Source organism: Papio anubis, chromosome 15 (assembly GCF_008728515.1).
Source record: "Papio anubis isolate 15944 chromosome 15, Panubis1.0, whole genome shotgun sequence".
Classification (NCBI taxonomy): Eukaryota; Metazoa; Chordata; class Mammalia; order Primates; family Cercopithecidae; genus Papio; species Papio anubis.
This window is the reverse complement of record NC_044990.1, coordinates 89,169,222-89,193,492: the sequence shown is the minus strand read 5'-3', so window position 1 is coordinate 89,193,492 and position 24,271 is coordinate 89,169,222. Positions and strand designations below refer to the sequence as shown.

Here is a 24,271-nt window from a genome sequence, read left to right as displayed (position 1 = left end):
GGAAATGAGCATCAGTGGACAAGGGCTCCACCTTCTCTCCAGGGCTATCCTCCCCTCCTGTCAGTCCTGCCCTCTCCCCACACCTCTAGCAGACCCTGCCAGAAGCCCCACTTCTCCTCTTCCTGCCTTCGGTCCCCTCCCTTTCCTGGCTAATCCTTATTCATCTTGCTTCCTGGCAGAGCCCTGCCTTGACAGCCCTGCTGCCCCCACCACGCCCAGTCAGGTCCCCAGCCAGGCTTCCCCAGAACATGTGTCATGATAATTTGATGGTGGATGTCTACAGGCCTTCCTAGACTAAAAAAGCTGCAGTGGCAGACTGTACATCTCCCAACACCCAGCAGAGGCTGGTGCACGGTGAGAAGGCATCCGAATGGAGACGTGCACCAGCATCCAAACAGCCACCCACCCTGCAGGCGCTGCATGCTGCTGTAATGAAGCTCACGTCAAGAGAAGCTAAGAAAAGTGACACCAAATGTGAAAAAGTCCTGCTGTATTATTCAAAATTCATCTTCAGCTAAAGGCCTTCTGTCTATAATTTTTCAAATAAGTAAAAATAGTCATGAGATGTTTAAACATAAGAAAAACCAGACTTGGAAAAACTACCTCAAGAGAAAAAGCCAGCAAATCACTAAGAGAGTCAAGAAAGGAGCTGAAAACCAGAGGTCACTTTCTTGAAGTTCACAAGGAAATATCGAAAGGAACCACAAAACGTAAAAGGAAAGCTGTGAACACATTTAAGCATTCTATGTGCTTACGGATGCCATTTCTAATAAAGCACAAAATATAACTGATTTCATGAAGCTAAATCCTTCCTTTAAAAAACAGTCCTTAGAACAGACAGTCTTTAGAATCATCTTTAGTACAGAATACATTTGTTGTGATATTACTTAAGTAGAAATCCCAACTCCAATGAGAGCAGCATTAGGCTGGCGTAACCATCTATAACAAATACAGGTTAAGCTGCATTTTTAAAAAGGAATTACATTTTAGGCCTCAGCTTCCTTATATGCAAAACATAAAATTTCTCTTCATCATAAAATGTTTAAATAGGAGATCTGAATGTCTTTCAGCTCCACAGATCTAATCTTAGAGCTCGGAAAATTCAAGTCATGGTATACTGCAAAAAGAAATACATACATAAATTTCTACTAACCTTCATAGTGGCAAGGCAGCGAGTCACAAAACCCAGAACAACAGGATGTGAAAAACGTGAAGTTTCCTGTTATTCCAGAACTATATATCTTTCTTACTTGGATACCAGGAAGCATCTGATTGGCTGAAATTGCCCACCAATGGGCTTCAATATGACATCAGCGCTTAAGTGAATACACACACCACACTTCTCAACAGGAAGCTAGACAATGAGATGAGGCAAATCCTTACCCCTGAGAGGGGGAAAATGCACATTCTCAGCCAATAGAATGTTTCGATTGAAGTGCTTCTCTGGAGAAAGATAACAGACTATTTCCTAAAATAGAAATCTATTCAACAAAAAACAGAAACAGAAAAATCTGAGTACAGAGAAATTTTGTACTATGGGAATAACAGGGAAGTCTCAGAACTTTTGTAGAAATATCTCTGCAAAAAGTAAATCAGTGTGTATGTAAGAATTACCATGACATTTAACATACTAAACTGTTCCCCTAGGGTTATTAAGGCAAGTGTCTTAGACAGGATTCATTCATTCCCCACCACGACTTGCTGGGTGCTTTAGCAGTATTTCCGCTCTTGGCAAGGCAAGGAGCAGCAGGATGGAAGGAAGTACAAACCATATTCCATTGTCTCCAGGCCTCCTTTTGGAAGCCTCAGCCTCAGGAGCTGCAATTCTCAGCAGGAGCTGCATGCTAAGGCCTCCTGGGGGGCTGTGAGAGGGCAGGATACTCCAGCAGTGTTCTGGAGAGACTCAAAATCAAAATGCCAACCCTCTTCAAGTGACTCCAACACACAGCCCAGGGTGAGAGGCGTTCGCGGTGAGGTAAGGAGGGTCATTAGGAATCCCGCCCAGCAGCAGGCTCGAGGCCGGCACAGGCACACTTCCTGCCACCTGGACCACCCCGCACAGGCACCATGCTGGGGAAGAGGGTGGCTGCACAGACACACACTTCGCCCCAAAATACGCGTTAGGATCTATCCATTTCGAAAAACCTATTTCAAACATGCACACTTACTTTTACATTTAAGTGAATTAAATGTGCAGTAGAATGACCCCATATTCCCAAAATGAAATCATCCTACCAGTTTTCCACCAGAAAATTAACATTAAAATTACTTAGTTTATTTTTGATATTTTACTCTCAATAGAAATTACATAATGAAATACAATACCAAATCAGGGATAAAAGAAGCCCAGAGTATTCAAACAAGGATAGAAAAATACCTTCTTAAAAGGGGAGTGGGGAGGGGAGTTCCCACGGTCTAACACTAAATGGCACAACACAAGGCAGCACGTTGTGGGAAGGAGGCAGCAGCGCCGGAAGAAGGAAGAGGGCTGGGTCTATGGAGCAGAGCCTCCCTGACCACCTGCTTGCTACAGCCCTGCACTGGGCCCCTCAGGCCTCAGACTGCTCATCTTCACCAGGGAAAGGGGAACACGCTTGAGGACAGGAAGCAGCAACTGGAATGCCCCACGCCTTCAAAAAGAAAAGGGCACACCAAATCTCGCTTATCAAAACAGACCGATAGATAACTCCATTCTGCCAAGGAAAACTCCCACTTTTAAAAAATTCAAAATAACCACAAGAAAAAGCCCACCAAACAGAGAGAAGAATCATCTACATGACTTACAGGTCAATCCTCTCATTTAGAGATAAAAATGAAGCCCCCAAGTACAACGACTTCCTCAACTCTATTCTCGCAGAGTGTGCTTGTTGGACCTCATTTCTCTTGCAATGCTTTGCAGAAATCGCTTCTTAGGAAGCTGAATTGTAGCTGGCACTGTTTAGGAAAATTATCTTGCCTTCTATGAAATACACAGGCCATATATAAAGCAATTTGGGCATAAAATAGAACGGCTACAAGGTACTAAACTATACAGACCATAGAAGAAAATAGTGAGACACAGAGAAACTATCTGAGGAAGATTTCTGCAATCGTAGGTCGGAGAACCTCAGCCACAGGGACAAGCGGGATGACGGGGATTTCGACAGACACTGGGGAGACACTGGAAGGAGCCGACAAGCCTGGGGATCAAGTTGTACGTCCAGAAGACAACGGCATGGAGGAGGACCAAGGGTATAGTTTTTTAATTGAACGCCGAACATCATTAATATTTAAGACTGAGGGAAATCCCCCCTGAACCAAAGAAGAAAAAAATGTCTTCAATGTCTCATCCCCGTTGTCTTTTCTGTGCCTTCACTGAACAAGCAGTTCCTGGGCAGCTATAAAAGCCAGACATTAAGTCTGTGCACAATTCTGGGCCACGGAAAACAAGACTGTTCTGGATTAAGAGACTCCACATGCCATGAGGGGCCCTGCACTGGACCGTTTTGGATAAACCATCGACAAAGTGTACTTGGGAGCACCTGGGGAAACGTAAACACAGACTACGTATCAGATGGTGTTGAGACATCATTACTAACCTTGTCATGTATGACAGACATTACAATTCTGGCTATGTGGGAACATGGAGTTATTTTTGGAAAGGTCATTTTGAAAGATTTAGGGGCATAACTTCATGATTAATATCACCCAGGTTGAAATATGTCAGCATATTCAAAAACACAAAATAAGTTTTTTGAAAAAGTTGGACTTTCAGGCTAGAAAGCAGACGTAGGAGGCTGTGGTCTTCCAGCTCAGTGGGAATGCAGAGAGTGAATGGGGCCGCAGGGCAGAGGCAGTGCAGGGTGAGGAGCAGTCAAGTCTGGAAAGGGACACAGGATGTGGCCAGGTGAGGGGGGGTGTTCCAGGCAAGGGAGGAAGCAACAGAAGGTATGGGGAGCTGCTAAGGCTTTTCTTCCAGCTACTGACATTTCTCAGACAAAAAGATGGCTCCAACACCATGGCAGCTCCCTCTGCAGACAGGGATCAGGCACGGATGAGCCAAGGCCACAGTGGTGCAGTAGCTCATCCACGATCCCAGGAGACTCCTCATTCCTAATCCAGTGCTCTTTCCTGAACCCACACACCTCCCAGTTCCACTGTGCAAGAATGGGCCACATGTCTGCACACCCATGCACTGCAAACACAGCACACGGGATGACTTCTACAGCTCTACAGCTCTCAATGTCAAACAGGCGCCATCCTTCCACAGATCTCCATCAACAAGACTCCAGCTCACACCCTTGGGAGATCACCTGACTCCATCCAGAAGCCACAGTCTTGAAGCAGTTGCTTCTACCACAAACTCTTGCCCTAGCACACACTGAATGACCGACTTCACCCTTCAGTCATGGGAGCCCGAACTGTCCTCACTACCCAGACTCACAGCAGGATTACAGACACCAACACGAAAGAGGACAGCCTCCCCGGCCTGCTCTGGGGGCTCGCTCGGGATTCCGGGGAGCTGTGCTAGCACCCTGACTGTCCTGCCTCTCCCTCCCCTAAATTCTCAGGCCACGGATGCAGAACTGTCACTCCCCACACTGTCTACACAACAATGAACAGCCTAGCACCATTTCACACTATAACCTCTAGTGGTAATCATGACCAGCTTAAGGCCATTTTTAATAGAGTATGGACAATGCATAATCGCAAAATCAAACAGCACTGCCCGTGAAGGGGAGTGTCAGGAACATGAGCCTCGACAGCAGGCCTGGCCAAGGGGGCTCATGCAGGGCAGACAGAAACCACACAGACCTCAGAGCAGCAGGAAGGGGTGCTGACCCAACACACCGCCAACACCCTTCCTCCGAAGACCCTGGCTGCGTAGACTGGGCCTACCAGCAACTGGAGGGAAAGAAATGTAAGTCTCAGACTCAGAGCAGGGGGTCCTGCCTCTCCCATGTGGAAGGGGCACCTTGGCCACCAGGTCTGCAGCAGGCCCCCCAGGTGCACTCTGACTCGGGTGCACTGTGGAGGTAGCAGCACACAGGCCACCCACACACAGTTCTCGTCTAGGTCCCGGGCACCCACTGTGGGATCCTCCAGACTCCCTCCACTTCTACAGACTGAAAATGGAGTGCCCTTAGGCCTGCAACCTGTGGGAATGAACTTTGATCAACAGTATGCCATTCCCCTTGAATCAAAGAAAGGACTGCTATAATCTTCCTAAAGTATCACAGCAATTTTTCTTTTAAAGCATCGCTAAATTCAAGGCAGGGCACAGGCAGTCCACTAGTAACAATGTCCTGAGTGACTGTAACACTCAACACCCATGAGGAACTCTCAAACCAGTTTTTCTCACAAGCATATACATCCTATTCCTCAGTTTAGGGAAAAACCTAGAATTACATAATCCATAGAGAGGGTTAAAATTATCTTCACAGACAAAAGAATGCATCGATAACTCAGCCAATACCAAGAGATACGAATGAAGACTTAGCTGTTTTCACTTGGAATGGTTTTTGTTTTTAATAACACTAGCCGGTCTTGGCTATCATCTTACATGAGATACAATTTGACAACAAACTTGAGGGAAAAAAAAGGGGGGGTTTTAACACAAGGACGGCACAGAAGACACCATAAGGTCTAAAGCCACAGGACGACGGCAGTCCACGCAGGACACTCATGCAGTTCACCAGCCGTCCAGATCTCTGCTGAGAGAAAAAGGGAACATTGTCAGAAATTCACCTGGGAACAGGGACACAAAGCAAGACCATCCCAGACAAACATGGATGTGGCCACTCAGTACCCAAGAGGGGGCATCCATCCCTAAACAGCTGGCAGCTGCAGAGTGGACAAGTCTCCACACAGCTGTGGCTGTCCCGTTCCTTACCTGGGAAGGGAGAGAAGCTGAATCAGCTAACCTCTAAAGTCACTTCCAGTTGTAAAACTCAAGGATTCCTCTGACACAGTGTATTGTTTAAAAAAAAAAAAAGACATGATTTCAAGCAAGAAGGACCAGGGTCAAGAGAGCTGGCTGAACAGAAAACGAGAGAAGGGTGAAGATGCGTGGTGAGGAATTCAGCAGCTGGCTACAGGACAACAAGAGAAAAAAAAATGAGTTAAGGCGAGTGGGTATTCACTCCTCTGTCCCGGAACTGCATCTCCCACACGTGGTTCCAGAGAAAGGAGGCTCGGCTTGGAGATGACCAGGAGGAAGATGAAGGACGCAGCAGGGAGGGCACTGGGCTCTCCCCAGAGAGGCCGCTGCCCAGGGCTGGTCAGGACCCCGCCCACCTAGGGGCCGAGAGAGGTGATGTCCCCAGACACAGAAAGACAGTAGGGAAAAGTCGCCCTGGGTGTTGAGGAAGAGGAGGAGGAGTCATCGAGTAGTCCATGGTGGCAGAAAGCAAGCACCTGTAACGTGAGTCAGAAAGGGCTTCTCAGAGAGGGTGATAACTGTGTGTGCTCCCAATGGAGGTACAGACTTTGGAGCAGAAAAAAGGAAGAGGGGTGAGCCCATGCAAATGTGGACCTGAGGCCACCATCTGTAACAGGCGTATCAGGAGGTCGCTGTCTGGTGTCCCTTCCCCACTGCTGTCCAGTCTCTAGGCCCAGGCTGATTGTTCCTGGGCACCCAGCTCTCTGACTCCTAAGCCCACAGAAGAAACTGAAGCCAAAGGTGCTGGAACCAGTCATCAAAGGCGCTACAATCTGGCCCAGACTCAACTTCCAGCCTTAATTTTTGGCATGCCTCCAAAGGAATTTGATTTTGGCATATTCCTCATTTTATGATTACACCAAAGCAGCCACATTTATTATTAAGTTTAGTTCCTGAACTAACACCTGACAAAAAGAGGACTCATTTGGACATGAGGAAGATGGGGCTCGGCTGGTCACCAGCATTCATCTGGCAGGCTAAGGCCCTTAGGGTGACCCTACGTGTATGCACAGGCGACATCAGGGAGCTTATAGTCACCCCTGCTCCCAAATATGAAAACCTCTGACCAGAGGACGACTATTAGCAGAAATACCCACAGTGGTTTCCAGGATAGCTTCAATCAAAAAGAGTATTATTGTAAAATAAGAAGGCTTCAACAGGCACAAGTTCTAAGAGCTGATATCGACCCAACCTAAAATTTTCACATTCAGTACACTATGTTCCAACTTCCTCCACCTCTCTAATCCGGGCTCACTGCAGCAGACAGTACGGCTGCTTTCATTCACTCCCCCTGCCTTTCAAGGAAGAGTCTGCATTGGGTCCAGGGATATCCATCAGCTTCCTACAGGCAGGGGCAGGCCTGGCCACACGACTTTCTCTGGCCAGTGAGATATTGAGAGGTGAAGCCGGCTGGGCTTCTGGGTCAGGTGGGGACTTGGAGAACTTTTCTGTCTAGCTAAAGGATTGTAAACGCACCAATCAGCACTCTGTGTCTAGCTAAAGATTTATAAACACACTAATCAGCACTCTGTAAAAACACACCAATCAGTGCTCTGTATCTAGCTAAAGGTTTATAAAAGCAACAATCAGCACTCTGTAAAAATGCGCCAATCAGCACTCTGGAAAATGGAACAATCAGAAGGACATGGGTGGGGCCAAATAAGGGAATAAAAGCTGGCCACCTGAGCCAGCAGCAGCAACCCGCTCAGGTCCCTTCCACGCTGTGGAAGCTTTGTTCTTTCGCTCTTCACAACAAATCTTGCTGCTGCTCACTCTTTGGGTACCCACTACCTTTATGAGCTGTAACACTCACCGCGAGGGTCTGCGGCTTCATTCCTGAGGTCAGCAAGACCACGAACCCACCCAGAGGAACAAACAGCTCTGGATGCGCCACCTTTAAGAGCTGTGACACTCACCCTGAAGGTCTGCAGCTTCCTTCACTCCTGAAGTCAGCGAGACCACGAACCCACCAGAAGGAAGAAACTCTGGACACGTCTGAACATCTGAAGGAACAAACTCCAGAAACACCATCTTTAAGAACTGTAACATTCACCACGAGGGTCCACGGCTTCATTCTTGAAGTCAGCGAGACCAAAAACCCACCAGAAGGAACCAATTTCGGACACAATATGACAGAAGAGGCAGACACCAGCTCTGAGCAGAAAGGACGCACAATGGTTCTAAGCAGAAGGCTTGGGAGCCTTCAGGGGTTCCAGCCAACCTCCCATCCTTTTCCCTTAAATGAGAATGGCAAGGCTCAAAATGGAGCTATTCTCTCAGCCTGGACGCTGACGAAAGAAGACGCTTCGAGCAGAGCAACGCCTTATCTGCAGCTAACACATACGACATAATAAACCTTTGGGGCTGTAAAATGCTGAGATGTAGGAACTGTTTATTAACATGCCATCATCGAGCAGGAGGTGAACACATGTCCATATTCTGTATTTTCCCCAACAGAACTTATTCCTGAAAGAGAGGAAATGCATCTTGCAAAAACAAAAACAAAACTCATTAAGTGAAGCAGTCAGGTCACTGGAGTAACTTTTATCATTTTAACACAACATAAAAGTGAATAACTCTTAACTGGCTAAGACACAGAGAATTCTCCATTATTCAAAATAAGGAATACTTATCAACAGAGTACTTATTTCATGGCAAACAAGGTTTTCCCTTTCTTCCCAAATTCTAAACGTAGTAATCACGTAACTGCTAACGGCTGCTGTTTTACAGAAATCTCCAAGAAAAAAAAGACACAAATGCAAGTCGGCCCTGAAGGAGCACATTCTTTCACAGAAGCCTCTCGGCTGCTGATCCTCTCGGCTGATCCAGCACCACGTAGGAGGAAGGCAGGCAGGGAAAGGATGGATGGCAGCGGAGTCTGACAGACATGCGCTTGGCTCCACCCTTCACCTCCGTGCACAGATGCTGCTCATCCATTTCTACAGGCAGCTCACTCTGAAACTCAGTGGCCCGAACGACAGGCATGTGTTATCTCAGTTTCTGCGTGTCAGCGTTCAGGGCAGCTTAGCCGGGTGAATGTGGCTCTGGGTCTCACGGGAGGTCGTTGAGGTGTCAGCTGGAGCTGCAGGATTCTGGCAGCCTTGAGGCCTTGCCGGGACTGAGGAGGTGCTACCAAGACAGCTCCACGGCATGGCTGTGAGCAGGAGCCCTCAGTTCCTGAGTCCTCAGAGCACGGACAACGGACTCCACAGAGTGAGTGACCCCAGGGCACACGCAGAAAGGAAACCAGGGCCTGCAGCTTCAGGAATCCTATAAGCTAGCCTCAGCAGTCAGGCAGGCCGTGCTCTGTTCATTAGAAATGAGTCATCAGCCCCACCTGTACTCAATGAAAAGCGAACAAGGCTCCACCTACAGAAGGGAGGAGCATCCAAAAACGGGAAGACATTGCTTGAAAAATCACCAGCAGATCCACCCACTCTCAGGGTGCTAGGTTTTTCTCTTCCAGCGGAGTGACCACACCTTCACACTGGATGTCAGCTGTCACAGCCACTCTGCAGAGCAGACACAACTTGACGAAGAAACAGGTCACAGAAGAACACTTCAATGTTTGAGATTTGAAAGGCTCCCCTGATACCCTGATACTAGTGACTTTGCCTCACCCTGCCTCCAAATTCATAGGAAGTGTAGAAATTCAGGAATATCTTCCACATAATAAAAATGGCAAAGCAAGCTACATCACAAGATTGTGTGATACGTCATAATGTATAACACAACGTACATTATGAAAACACTTCATATAATAAAGATCCTGTGTCAGAACCTTTCCACTACGAGTAAGTAAACCCAACTCAAATTGGCTTAAACAAAAAAAGGTTCGCACAACAAACAAGTCAAGGATAGCAAGAGCCACAAGCTCAGAACCAGGAGGCTTTCTCCACCTTTCCTACTCTCCTGAGTGTGTGCTACAGTTTCAGGAGTGGTCTCCCTCATCAGGCAACGGGACCACTGGCAGCCCCAGGCCCACACCACCAGGTCAACACCTCAGATGCATCTCGCTGGACCCAGAGTCCACAACATGAGCCAATTTCACAGCCAGTGAGGCAGAACAAGGAGAGCTGTGCAAGGAGCCAACAATAATGGACACAGCATTCTAGCAAACCCACACATAAACATGTATTAATAATTTAGAGCACAAAATTTCAGACAGTCCCCCAGAGCTAAGTGACATCACTGTAGCACTAGGGCCACACAAATGTAAACAAAGGGGATCCCAGGCAAAAGGACACACTGTGACCAGCTCTACTCCAGCCCAACTGCTTTCACACCACCCTCGCAATACCCTCACCAACAAGCACAGCAACCTTCCTCAACCCCGTCAGTACTGACGCGAGAGCAGAAAGAATGCCTCCTGCCTCCATGGTAGCGCTGGCTGATGCACCTCTACGTAGACCCCAAAAAAACCAGACCAGGGAATGGGGAAAGAAGTAGTCATCTTTTTGCTTCTCCTCACTTTCCACCATCTCAATACTGACAGAGAGGTCTCTGCAATGTGGAGCGCACGCTTTCTGGGCTCACTGAAGCTTTAGCGGTCTGCATCGCCACCAGTCAGCTCGCCTCCTCCAGTGACTTGATGAGGAAGTTATTCTTGACACAAGAAATTGTTATTTTTGGCACAGCTCTGGAGTGTGGTTTGCAAAGTTTAAAACTATAATTTTGTCCTATCACTGTCAAATGGAATTTGTGATTTCAGAGCAAGAGTAAAAAATGAATCTTAAATAAGTGTTGCTATTAAAAGTTTAATGCAAATGGTCCATATTGCTGGGGACATGTGAAAAACAGAAATCCAGCAGTACGTTTTCGCCTTCCCTGCTTCTGTAGATTTTGTACGTAATCCCACCTACTCCTCCACCCCAGGGATAAAATTAAAGTCTGATGATGAATGCTATCAATTACGGCACTTTCACCCAACATGCACCCAAATGATTTATTTCACTTTAAAATGAGAATCAAATCTTATTCAATTTTGTGGATTCCACTGTATCAACACCCAAACACTAGGACAGAGAACAAAGCTTCAAAAAAGAAGTAACCAAGTATTTTAGGTAGTTTCCAGGAAGGGGAGGGAGGAGCAGAGCGGGGAGGCAGGAGCACAGCAATGGGAAGGCAGGCAGGGCTCATCCTGCCAAGATGCTCTCTGCCTTCTGCAGGCCAGGAGCAACCTCCACGCGAGGCAGGGAAGGGCAGCCCCACCAGGCAGGGGAAAGGAAGGACACCTCCCTGCCTAGGACCACAGCATGCTGTCCTGGCCCACACACAGCCCGTACCTCACAGTGTAGACTGCATGCCAGTTTATCTTACAGGCAGAAAACACACACACACACACACACACACACACACACACACAAACGAGCTCCCAAAAGACAGTGTGACAAACGTTACAAAGGCAGAACCAAGATCAGAGCCCACCAGCCTGGCTCTGCCCACAATACCACACTGCCAGCCAGGAAAGGACACCAGGGAACAGTGGTGTCCCACCGTGGTCATGCAGGCAGATCAGGCAGCACTCAGGGGAGCAGGGGTGGTCTCAGACACAACTCACGGCACACACACACAGCAGCCCATACAGCCTACACAGGCCCCCAGACTTCTGTCTTCGACTGCTAGGAGCACACGCCTGCAAAGAACAGCCTGGCTGTCACCAAAAGTGAGCACGTACCACAAAGAAGGATCTGGGCAGATGCAAGACACCGGCTTGGGCTAACAGTAAGTGAAGCAGTAACATGTACAGTTATAAAGGCAATGCGCCCATTCCATTAACTTCAAAACTCAAGCAGTTACAACCCTCCAGTTTTGAGAAGTTTCTCAAGATGGCCGACTACAAACACCTATCTAACTCCCACCCCTCCCAGTGCTGCCGAAATGACAGAAAGAAAAAGCTTTAAAAAATTAACGGAGAAAGAACCCGCTTAGTACAAAAAAGGAAGGGAAAGTCTATGAGCAGTCTAAATAGGGTCTGAGGAGATTCCTGGGGACAGGACGCAAGTGGACTCTGAACGACCTAACAGTTCAGAGCAGCACTTGTAGGGCAGCCCCAGGAGCACCAAAGACAGTTTTCTAACACAGGAAGGGGACACACGACGGACTTCAGCACCACAGCCCTTCTTCCTGACGGGAAGCCCAGCACCCAGACCCCTCTCTAATTAAAGAGAAGCTGCTGCCTGCACTGAGTCTAACCGGAGGTGAACTTGACCCTCTCTAATTAAAAAGAAGCCTGCTGTCTGCACTGGATTCTAACTGGAACCTGACGCACCACTAGGCCCACACAACAGTCTCTGAGGGAAAAAAACAAAGGCAATTCTACCCAGAAGCGAAATCCCCCGGGAGCTTCCCGCCAGCCTGGACTACTATCTGAAGTGTGACACAGGAAACAGGTGCAGAGAAAGTGTCTCCCTCAGCTCTGCTCGTGGAGCTGCTTCTAGAGCCTTCCATCCGGTTCTCCCCACCTGCTCACAGACACACCACCCGCACAGTGAAGCCCACGGGGCCGGTAACCCACAAACAGAACTGCACGGTCCCCTCCACTCTGATGCCAGTCAACTGGGCTTTTATTCACAAACAGGAAGAACCCATCAAGGCCACACCTGATAGGAAATAACAGCACAGCACAAACAGAACTGACCTATGACTCCCAAAAAGATGGAGAAGATGCATCTCCCCCTCCCTCCAGCTGAGTGCAGCTAAAAGACCTGGGTGCTGCCTACAGAACAAACGTCAGCCTCAGAACGTGAGAGAGGAGGCAGACTGGCTGAGGGTGTCAGGGCCGGGAACCATGCCAGCGGGTTCTCTGGGTTTTCTTTTTGCCTCAGATGCTCCAAACTGAGTGCTAAACAAGCCAGCAACCCAGCAACCCCCACAGGTGCAGACGAAAAGCCTCAAGAAAAACCTATCCTCTCTAGCTAAAGGACCAGGACAGGGCAGCCTAGTAGGTCAAAAACCTTCACAATAACCACCTGTATTAGTCCGTTCTCACGCTGCTATGAAGAAATGCCCAAGGCTGGGTAATTTATAAAGAAAAGAGGTTTAACTGGCTCACAGTTACACACAGCTGGGGAGGCCTCAGGGAACTTACAGTCACGGCAGAAGACACCTCTTCACAGGACAGCAAGCAATGAGTGCCAGGCAAGAGGGGAAGTCCCTTATAAAACCATCAGCTCTCGTGAGAACTAATTCACAATCGTGAGAACGGCACTGGGGAAACCTGCCCATGATTCAATTATCTCCACCTGGTCCCACCCTTGACAGGTGCGGATTATTACAATTCAAGGTGAGATTTGGGTGCGGACAGAGTCACACCGTAACACCATCCTACCCCAACCACACAGAGGGTTAAAAAATGCAGTCCCACCCCCACCCAGCCATAAGCAAGTGACCCCCCTCAACCCTTCCCCACAAGGCCTGGTGGAGACTTACAGAGCTCCTCATCTTTTACACAGGAGAGAAGTCTAAGACAACAAGTCAAGAAATACAAGAAATACAGTTAAAAGATGACTACTAAAGAAACTGAAAATCATAAAACGGTACAATTAGCAAAAACTGGGATTTAGAAGGGCTGTGAGGAAGGTGAGAGACAGGGTGAGTATATTAAATTCCCTCCCTCATAAGGAGGCCATAATGGGAAAGAGAAGAGATGGATTAGAAGGGGGTTCATAGGTAAAGATCCACAGGACTTTATAATAATTGATAAAATGACAATGTACATGTAGTTTATGCACTATTTGATGCTATGCAAATGTAACTTTCAGCAGACAACATGAAAAGTTCAAAGGAGGTTTGAGTGATTAGAAGAGACGAAGCCGTAGATGATGCTGGAGATGAGACCTGAGAGTAGACCCCATCAAAAAACATCCAGAGAATCAAAACATTTGTCAGACAGCTTCTGAGAGAAATAGAAAAAAATAAGCTTATAACCACATTTTCACTGAGAAGATTTTTGTTTAAAAAAAGAAAAAGGGGCCAATACTCCCATCTGAATGCTACGGAATGCTATACCTCTGTCTGCCTTCTCCACTTAATTTCCAATTCCCAGTACATGCCCACTGCATATGTATTTCAAAATAAGCGCCATTTAACAAAACTTGCTAGCACGAGTACAATGCATACGCATGCGTGCAATGTGACTGCTAGCAATCTGCCTTCCTGTAACTCTTGACTATTTACACCTTGCTTCTACCTTGTAGGGCCATCCAGATGCTCAACTTACAATGGGGTACATCCTATTAAACCCACTGTAAACTGGAAAATATTGTTAAGGTGAAAATACATTTGATTCACCTACACAGCATCACAGCTCAGTCTAGCTACCTGAAGCGTGCTCAGAACACTCACATTAGCTTACAGTCGGGCAAAACCACCTCACACTGCGCGTATTTATAACACACTGTTGAACAGCTCGTGTGATGTACTGAATGCTGAAAAGCCGGCTGCGTGGGTACTCGAAGCACTGTTTCTAGTGAACGTGTATCGCTTTTGCACCATGGCAAAGTCAGACAATCATGTAAGGTGAACCACTGGAGGTCATGAACCGTATCTGTATGGGCCTACAGATGCTAGGCCCAATTTCTCTGAACCCTAAAACTGCTTTCTAAACATCAAGTCCAAGTCTCCCGATGGCGGGGGCAGAGCTGAGAGCGGCCACACTGAGATGGAAGGTGGGAGCAGTCTCCAAGTTTATCAGAGCCCAGTCAACTCCGTCAAAGCTGAAGTTCCTGGTGTTCGTCAGAACCCAGGCCGTGTTCCCCCCACCCCTGGGCATGCCACCTTTGTTAAGAGGCCCAGCCATGCTCATAGCCAAGCACAGAGATGCACAAGGTGTGGGAAGACCTTCTCATCCTCTCGGGCTCCTAAGACTTAAAGGCGGACAGACTCACACACTGGAGAAAAGCCTTTTGTGCAGACAAGCTTTTACCACCACAGGCAGCTTGAAGGTCCACGGTATGACACACGGGGCAGTAACAACTCAGCACCCCATGGAAGGAAGTGGCCAGAGAACAAGGAGGCTCCATCAGCTACAGAAAAAGGGTCTCAGAAATGCTTCCCAAGGAAGTCCTGAACCCTCTGGCGTACAGGGACCTGTCACATGGAGACGTCACACCAGCATGCTTGACACCATGAAGACCAACGAGACTGCTGCGATCCAGAACGGCAGTGTTCTCACCCTCCCGGTCTCCAATTCTTGTGAATTAAGGCCACTCTTGTGAATAAAACCCTCCCAGCTTCCTCTGAACAAACATCAGGTTCAAGTTATCCCATCCAGTAGCAGTCAGGATGCACAATGCTGCAGGCACTTCAGATTTCCCTTGACTCCACATTTAGGGCAGCTCACCAAATCCACAACGCTTTGTTGGTTCAGTTCAACACATCAACCGGAAAAGCTCACAGGCCAACCAAGCAGCAGCGTTACCTGCGTGATGTCTGGCCCCTCTGCCCTTTCAAAGGTCACTTCCTACCTGAAGCTCTTGCCTGTTTCCACCTGGAATGTTTCTTCCCCTCTCTAAATCCCAACCCCATGACAGCTGCACCTCTCTTGAAGCACTTACAGATGCTGCCCCCATTCAGGTTACATGGGTTCCTTCCCCTTCAATGCACTGCTCCACAATGCCTCAGGGCACAGATAGCTTGTTCACCTGTACACTCCCTCACGGCAAGGCACCCAGCTCAAGACACTTCCTCAGAACCAAGTGCAAACTGATGAACAGCACCTGAAGAAATACTCCAAGTTTTCCACCACAATGAAATCCAGACTACGCTCCCTAGTTGTTGTTGTTGGGAAAAAAAAAAACATGATCTATCTAAGAAAAGCCCCAAAGGATCTCATGACTTTGTCCCATCTCTTTCTGGGCATGCTCCAAGTCCTACGAGATGACCTCCCCTCTTCCAGGGGCCAGTTCTAAACTAAGATTCCAATAAACTGCCAGAGACAAGATAAAAGTAGGTTTCCAGGTCTTCTCTCAGCAAAGGGATGTAAAATTTGAGGTTGGGACAACCTGAAACCCTTAATACACAAATCTACCAATCCCAAAGTTGCCTTGTCCTGATCCTTCTAAGACCCCCGTGTGATCAATGTTCAAACTCTTGACCATGATCCACACTAAAAAATGCATTTCACGTTATAACCAATACACACAGAATCCATAAAGTTGTTGAACAGTTTGAGTTTTGAATAAATTCACCATTAAGAGATAAACAATTAGCAAATACAAGGACAGAAGCTACTCAAATTTTAAAGTTGCCATTCACCTGCTTCAATTTATTTTCCAAGTAGTAAGTCTTCACTCAACGGCCTCCACTGAGTTACACATCATGCCCAGAATGATGGGGGGCATTTTGAACACTAACATTTTTGCAATCAGACATCTTAAATCTTAATTAAATGTCCTTCCAGTTGCATGATGCAGATTATGTATATTATCTATATAAACACACGTATTAAAAACTCAAAATGCAGAACATTATGGACACTACAGCGTGTAGTTCCCCATAAAGATTAAATTTCCAGGTGTCCATAATCTTCCACCAACTGTACTGCTCTCCATTCTCTTGCTGGAGCTGATCTTTAATTCTCTATTTGGAAGTTCTGAAATCACCATAAACCTGGATTCAAATGCCAACTCTGCCACCTAGTAATTGTTAGACACTGGGCATCTTCCTTAACCTCCCTACATCTCAGTTTCTCCTTCCTGTAATGCGATCACTATCTCTGCCTTACAACATAGCCTTGTGGGGCTTCCAGTACTGAGAAGCTCCTCTGGAAGCAGCAGCTGTTACTACTAAGCTGCTGTTATGCATTTTTTAAAGAATCTTACATTTCCACCTCTTCTATATTTCCACCATTACTTCTCATAAAATGGAAAACATCCTATCTGTATGTGTTCCTTCCTTGTCAATCAACTTCTTTCTATTCACTCCTGAAGCTCACATGGATAAAATTCAGTTCATGGCTTCAGTCTGAGTCAAAGACTGATTTTTTGTTTGGCAATGAAAAGCTTGCAAGGGAAGTAAAACAGACCTCAGAAGTAAATGACTAAGTTCACAAATGTTATAGAATCTTCGGATTCTTGAAAGCAAAGTAACATTTTCTCCTCTCCCACATACCACAACTTCCTGGCTTAGATGCCCAACACCACCCTCCAGTGCCCCATCAACAGGAGCCTGAGGCCCTAAAGAAAACCTCAAATGAAAGGGCCTGAGAACCACCTGAACCACCACAACAGGAAGTAATTCAGGCAAGGATCGGCAGTGGATGCTAGAAGCATCAGTGAAAGGTTTGGGGGGCAGAAGAGTCACGTGTTTTAAAGTATCAGCCACGGATCAAGCACAAAGGGAAAGGCACCCTCAGAGCAGAGATCTGGTGGACATGACTTTAACCTAGTGACCAAACGCGGCACCAGCAGCGACGGAGCCCAGTACCAGTAAGTGCCTTCCACCGGGACCCAGGGGGAAGTACAGAGCATCACCTACGCAGAGCTCACGCCAGAAATGCCTAAACCGAACCAAATCATGTCCGGACTGCAGGCCATGCTACACACTAACAAGCCTAGATTCTCCAAAAGCGTCAAACCCTAACGTTAAAGTGATATAAAGCAGAAAAACGATCCTACAGGAAAAGAAACTAGAGACAAACCAGATGTAATGCATGACCCTTGTTCAGATCCTACATTTAACAAAAAGAAAAGCCATAAACGTCACTTTGAGACCACCGCAGTTTTCTGAATATGGATTGCATGAGGGATAACATTACAGGATATAGCATATGGCAATACAACAATGTTAAATTTCTGGGTGTGATAATGACACCATGGTTATATAGGAGAACGTTGTTATTTTTAAGATACACATGCTGAAGTATTCAGAGGTAAGGATCATGGGATCTACAACATGACTTAAATAGTTGGCAAAATAAAGTAGAAACAGGCATCTGAGGCCGAGTGCAGTGACTCATTCCTGTAATCCCAGCACTTCAGGTGGCCCAGGCGGGAAGATCACCTGAGGTCAGGAGTTCAAGACCAGCCTGATCAACACAGCAAAACCCCTGTCTCTACTAAAAACAAACCAAAAAAAATTAGCTGGGAGAGATGGGCACGAGAATCACTTGAACCCGGGAGGCAGAGGCTGCAGTGAGCTGAGACTGCACTACTGTACTCCAACCTGGGCAACAAAGCAAGACTCTGTCTCAAAGAAAAACAAAACAAAACAAAACAAAAAAACAGAAACAGGCATTTGACATTTGAATTCAGAATGCTGGTGATCTGTGAGAAGGGCACACGGATGTTTACCACACTCTAGTCTCCCAAACTTTGTTACTTTTAAACTTTTCAAAACTAAAAAAAAGGGGGACAGCACACTAAGTGGCTCTCTCTAGCATCCGCTCACCATCCGTAGCCTAGGAGAAAAATAAAGCATTTCACTCATCATCTGTGGGCCTTTCGTGCAAATGAACACCCACAAGAACAATCCTTCTGACGGGTCCAATATTTCTTAAAGATCTCAGTCACTGCCACACTAATCTTCCCCTCAAACTCTCGGCATAGCTGGGCTGGTCCAGTTCTACAAGGAGATGGTTAGAGAAAAGTGTGGCTTCCTCCTTGCCTTTTCCAAGCTGGGTGGGTACCAGCAGCTGCCTCCCTGACAGATGGCTGGCACTCCTCACCAAGCCCAGCTGGACAGTGCTAAGTACCAACCTAACTCAGTCAGAAACTCTCCAGAGAGACACGTTGGGGTCAGCGTTTTTAAAAAACACTCCCATCTCAGAATGCCAAGTGGATACCACCCAATCAAACCTTGAAAACTTCCCTAAAGGTCAAGAGTGAACATTCCATCGGAATACTGTATCACTTGTGAACTGAAGACCACGCCCTTTCTCTAAACTATCAGAGAAAATATACAAGGTAAACTGACAAAAATCTGGCCAAAAATACATATTTTGGATAAGAAAGTTATTTTTAAAAACACATTAAATGTAGACTGACATCTAAATATGGTCTGAAAAGAACTGAGGGTTTTGTTTTTGTAATTACTCACTGGGAACCTATTCTCTCGCTGGTTCCCAGGACACAAGGGAACTCCTCAGGAACTCAAGAGTGCTTCAGGGCAAGCGCCTGTCAAGAGAAAGAGACAGGACTTCCCATCTCTACAAAATCAGCTGGCATTTTCTTGCTTTATTTTTAAATGAAAATAGAAAAGTAATGACTAAAAGATGATCAAAGAACCCTGCTTTACTAGCCTTAGTTAAGCTGAGAAACAGGAAGTTTAGGAGAGGAAGGAGGTCAAAGGCTAGGCACTGAGTGAACACAAAATTCCCTGTGCGTGGAGCAGAGGCGGTGTGCTATTCCAGGGTTCTCAGGATCCCACTGTGTGCGAGTTCAAGCTTCACACTGCTCCCACTCACTGGTCATGACTGTCTCTGCTTCATTTTTCACAAGGACTTTTAGAAAATAAAAACATATACCCTTCTTAACACTTTTTTCCCACCATCTGGCCAACATCAAACATCCTTGTTCAACAGCATGTTGAAAAATGCACATGACCTAATATATTCAAGATAACACCTATTTCATACCCAGAAAGACTTGCCTTTTACCCACTCTGGGCCACTCTGTCTGAGGCTAGTGAGCGGTTTTCGCAGTCCCAGGGACAAACGTCGTCAGCTGAGCTAGTCCAGACAAGCGGCAGCGGGGCAGCAGGGCCTAATGCGACTGCCAGCACTACCGTGTGAGAACCTGCAAACTCACCAACATGGCTCAGGCATACTGAGAACACATTCTCAGGGGGTGTGACCCTCCCCTTCTCAGTGAGCACAGACCTGCTCCTTAGGTTCCAGCCGCATACAGAACACACTGACTCCACTGACAGCGCATCTCATACCCCACCTGAGCTCAGCTCCCAAAATGACCAATGGGCCTTGACCAGTTTGCAACAGGAAGAATGTGGACTCCTTTGAGGGTAGAGGGACAAAAGGACGATAATACAACATCATGTGTGTTTCTTCAATATGCACGCAGGCACAGAGACAGGAAGTACATCACAACAGACCCAGCCTCAGCCCCGGCCACAGTGCACCAGCTGTGTGGCCCTGGCCCAGTTCCCAGGCCTCTCAATACCTCCATTTCTCCCCTAAAGTGATGCCCGCTTCCTCAGCACTGTTACAGGTTTAAATGAGTTAATTCTGTGAAGTCACTGGAACCATGCCTAGCACAGAATACATGTCACTTATTTATAAAATAAGTCAATCAGCCGGGCGTGGTGGCTCACGCCTATAATCCCAGCACTTCGGAAGGCCGAGGCGGGCGGATCACCTGAGGTCAGGAGTTCGAGACCAGCCTGGCCAACATGGTGAAGCCCCATCTCTACTAAAAATACAAAATTTAGGGGGGCGTGGTGGTACGCGCCTGTAGTCCCAGCTACGCAGGAGGCTGAGGCAGGAGAATCGCTTGAACCCAGGAGGCGGAGGTTGCATTGAGCCAAAATCCACCATTGCACTCCAGTCTGGGTGACAAGAGTGAACTCTGTCTCAAATATAAATAAATAAACCAATGAGCAAACACTACCTAGGGACATCTCAGATCATGTGACACGCCTGGAATGGAAAGCTCAAGAGCAGATGGGAGACAAGAGCAGGACAAAGGTCCCCACACGGGGGTCCCACTCATCATGGTTAGGCTCTTGGATGTGACCCTACCTGATGGGAAACTTCTCCGGGGATGTTTAGGCAGTGAAAGGTGGCAGGCAGGCAGGGGCTGCATGGGTCACCCCACAGGACACAGCACACAGTGAAGAGAAAGGAGACAGTGGGACCTAAGAAGGAAGCAAAACACAAGTCCCAGGGGCCGGCCATCTAACCAGATCCACCACACAAACGGCAGCCGGACGCCCGAGGGGGAGGGGACACATCACGCACAATTCTCAGGGAATAGAAACTGCCTTACACATCTCAAACACTGCAATCTGACAGCGACAAATATCTTGCTCACCTACAGTCACTCTCCAAATAGCAGCAATGGTCGTATTTTCTATAGATAAAAGATCAGGCTTAAAATCCTCCCGCAGCTTCTGGCCATCATTACACTAAAATCCACACTTCTATCAACCTACAGAAGGGGGCTCAGAGTCCTGGGCAGAGCATGGTGCTGGTGACAGACCACCTGTGTGGCTGACAGGGTTTGGCTGTGTCCCCAGCCAACTCTTATCTTGACTTGTACTTCCATAAACCCCACGTGTCACGGGAGGGCCCAGTGGGAGGTAACTGAATCATGGGGGCGGTTATCTCCATGCTCTTCTCGTGACAGTGAGTTCTCACAAGATCCGATGGTTTAATAAGGGTCTTTTCCCTGTCCTTCGTTCTGCATTTCTCCTTCCTGCCGCCATGTAAAGAAGGATGTGTTTGCTTCCCCTTTTGCCACAACTGTAAGTTTCTTGGGACCTCCCCAGCCCTGTGTCACTGTGAGTAAATTAAACCTTTTTCCTTTATAAATTACTCAGTCTTAGCCAGTTCTCTATAGCAGTGTGAGAATGGACTAACACATTCACAAAGACTCAACCCCTGTGCCTCAGTTTCCTTATCCACAAAGAGAAGTGGGCAGTCCCACCTCCCACAGCTGCTGTAAGGATGTCTAAGGCAATACCTTTCAAAGTGTCTGGAACAGAGGAAGCCCAGTAAGGAGCCAGCAGCTTGGGAGACCCACCCCTGGGGCCTCCAGCCCTTCCCCAACACACTCACTCACCCAACTGCAGGCTCCAGCCTGCAGCAGGCGAGCTCAATTCCATCTCAGAGCCTTTGCCCAGCCACTCTTCTGCCTAGGTGCCCTTCCCCACACTCACAGGGCAACACCCTCAGCTAAAAGGGCCTCCAGAGAGGTGCTCCCAGGCTTTGAGTCTCACACGGCAGCCCTGCTCTCCCACCCTCTCCCATTCCCTCACTCTCCCCTCACTCTGTCTTCTTCATGGCTTCCATCAGCACCAGGAATTCTGTCATGAACATGCGTGTCCTCTGCACGTTCTGAACCAGACAAGTGTGGGCCTTGTATCTAGAGCTTCTAAGACAGTGTGGGACCCACAGTGGCACTCAGTGCCCAGCTGCTGAATTATCCCACCAACTCCACAGTGGCTATTTCAGTGAACTATTATGAAAAGAAATGAACAGCTTACCACAAACATTCCATTTAGAGAAGCCGGTCCCACTCCCAGAAGGCAGCTCTACCTCCTGAGAGGCCACAGTCTAATTTAATTCAACTTAAAACAGGGAAGAGTCAAATTCACACTGCTGTACGCTCCCAACAGAGGAGGACGGTTAAGGAGGAGACATCAAGATCCCAAGACACGCAATGGATGGAGCCTTTAGGTTTCACCCGACAACACAAGCACATGCGCTGCACAAAACCAACCCAGTGACTGTCAGCAACCTCCAGTCCTTGCATCTCCAGCTGAGTGATCGGCAAACTGCTTCCTAGGAGCTGCAAGGACCTCCCGGTGTTTCCTCTCCTTTCTGCTTATGACCCCCAGGGTACAGACAAACCAGACCGCTGGCACAGCTGAGGCACAGTGTGTGGACACAGGGCATGGCAAACCCAGAAGGTGTGTTTTCACAAAGTTGGAGCAAAGTGGCCGTCCAGACGTCTGCTTTAACTAAGGCAAGACAGTGAACTCAAAATAGCACTATGGGAAAACTTAGTGAACTAAGCCACTTATGCCCAGACAATGCATGGCATTTTCCAGCTCCTCGTAATGACCAGGAAGTCATGAAATGCAAGAGCAAGACTGCGGAAAAGGTGAAGGAAGAGCAAGAAAGGGAAACAGACAAGGAGATGACACAAGACAGCAAGACGGCCTCTTCCCCGCTGGGTGGGCAGAAATCTGTCGAGGACCAAAGGGGGAGAATAAAGTCTTCCAAGAATTCGGAAGAGATGAAGATGCCAATACACAACAGGTGCCAACAGAGGGATTCCACAGGCACTACCGTCTGGACATTTTAACAGTGTAGTTAAATGTCAAAACCAGTACATGACCTTAAAGTATAAGCTCTGAGAAATAAAATAGTAACCAATTTTAATTATCCTCAACCCCAAAATATGTCAGTAGTCTCTATAAAACATTACCTAGATTTTAAATAGCAGCAAATATCATTCCTTTTTTCAAAACAAACCTTTTACACTGAAATAAGCTAACACTGATTCTACCTTGTTTACCTCAGGTGCTTCATTTATCTTATCCGAACAGTACAGGGGGAGGGCTGGGGTGCCAGACAAAGGAGGGAAACTTACCTTATGAATTATTAATACCAATGCGAGATTACAAATTTGTCTTGAAAATTAACTGTTTTATCAAAGTAATCACTACACAAGTTGACCCAGTCACTGCAATGCAAACACTACCACAAGCAGTTAGGCAGCCTGATAAAACTGAATGGCACCACATCCCTCTACAGACACCCTGTCTCACGGGCACACCCCACCCAGCTCCTGACCTCCCAACACTCCAAGACCAGGTGCTGCAGGCAGCAAATGACATCCTCAAACACGAGACATCTCCATTCAATGTGGGGAGAGGCAGTGGTCTCCATGCTCACTTGGCAGCCATGAAACACAAGCCGGCTTAAAGCTGACCCTAACAGCACATCCAAAATGTGCTTTCCAAATTGCCAACCTCCTGGGAAAGCAATCCGTGGATGAAATGTCACAGGCTTCCGATCAGTGAATACACTGTGTCCCCAGTGAGCACCCTGACTCCACTCTGCCCTGTCTCTCCGCATCCTGGGGCTGAGCTTACGCTATAGAGCATCTCCAACCAATGCCACAAAGTAGGCACGAAGGTGGAGCATCCTCAAGACAGACACAAAGGCCTGGAATTTGTCAAACTCCTGATACTTTTCTTGGTTCTGACTCCTCAATCTGACCCTGCTACTCTGTGAAGATAACAGTGACAGGAAACCTTTAAAAGGGGGCAAAATATCAAGACAAGTTAGCCAAGCACACCACCCCTCCAGACTGCCAGGCTCTGAGACCGGCCAGCCCACCCAGGCAGTACGCATTCCACCCCAACCATGGCTAGGCTGTTTCTACCCAGAAACGCAACATGTTCTGGGGGAAGTAACTGGCAGGATCTGTGTGCACTCTGACACCAACTCTGTGAAAAGAAACAAGGTGTGGGTTGAGAGTGAGCACGTGGCATTAAAAAATGCTGGAAGGAAATATGGCAACATGTTAATAAAGGTAACTTATTAATGATGCAAGTGGAATGGTTATTTTCCATACACTTTTCTGCAGTTTTTATTTCTATATACAGGTTGAGTATCCCTCATCTGAAATGCTTGGGACCAGGAGCGTTTCAGATTTCGAATTT

At 47.4% G+C, this 24,271-nt stretch overlaps 1 protein-coding gene across 35 annotated transcripts in view; it reads right to left on the bottom strand.

Moving 5' to 3' along the window:
- The window catches only part of ARHGEF7 (Rho guanine nucleotide exchange factor 7), a 180,340-nt gene that overhangs the window by 100,314 nt on the left and 55,755 nt on the right, over window positions 1–24,271 (bottom strand). The window contains exon 1 of one of the 35 annotated variants that reach the window (XM_021929803.2): window positions 13,011–13,272. The exons of 31 other annotated variants lie outside the window; for them this stretch is intronic. Coding sequence is in view for 2 of the 4 variants with exons in the window: in XM_021929791.2 (XP_021785483.1) it covers window positions 1,154–1,159 (6 nt within the window). In the remaining 2 variants the exon portion in view is untranslated. Of the gene's footprint in view, window positions 1–1,153; window positions 7,406–13,010; window positions 13,273–24,271 lie in introns of those variants that run through there. 3 more of the 35 variants (XM_021929800.2, XM_021929791.2, XM_021929804.2) reach the window with 3 other exon arrangements.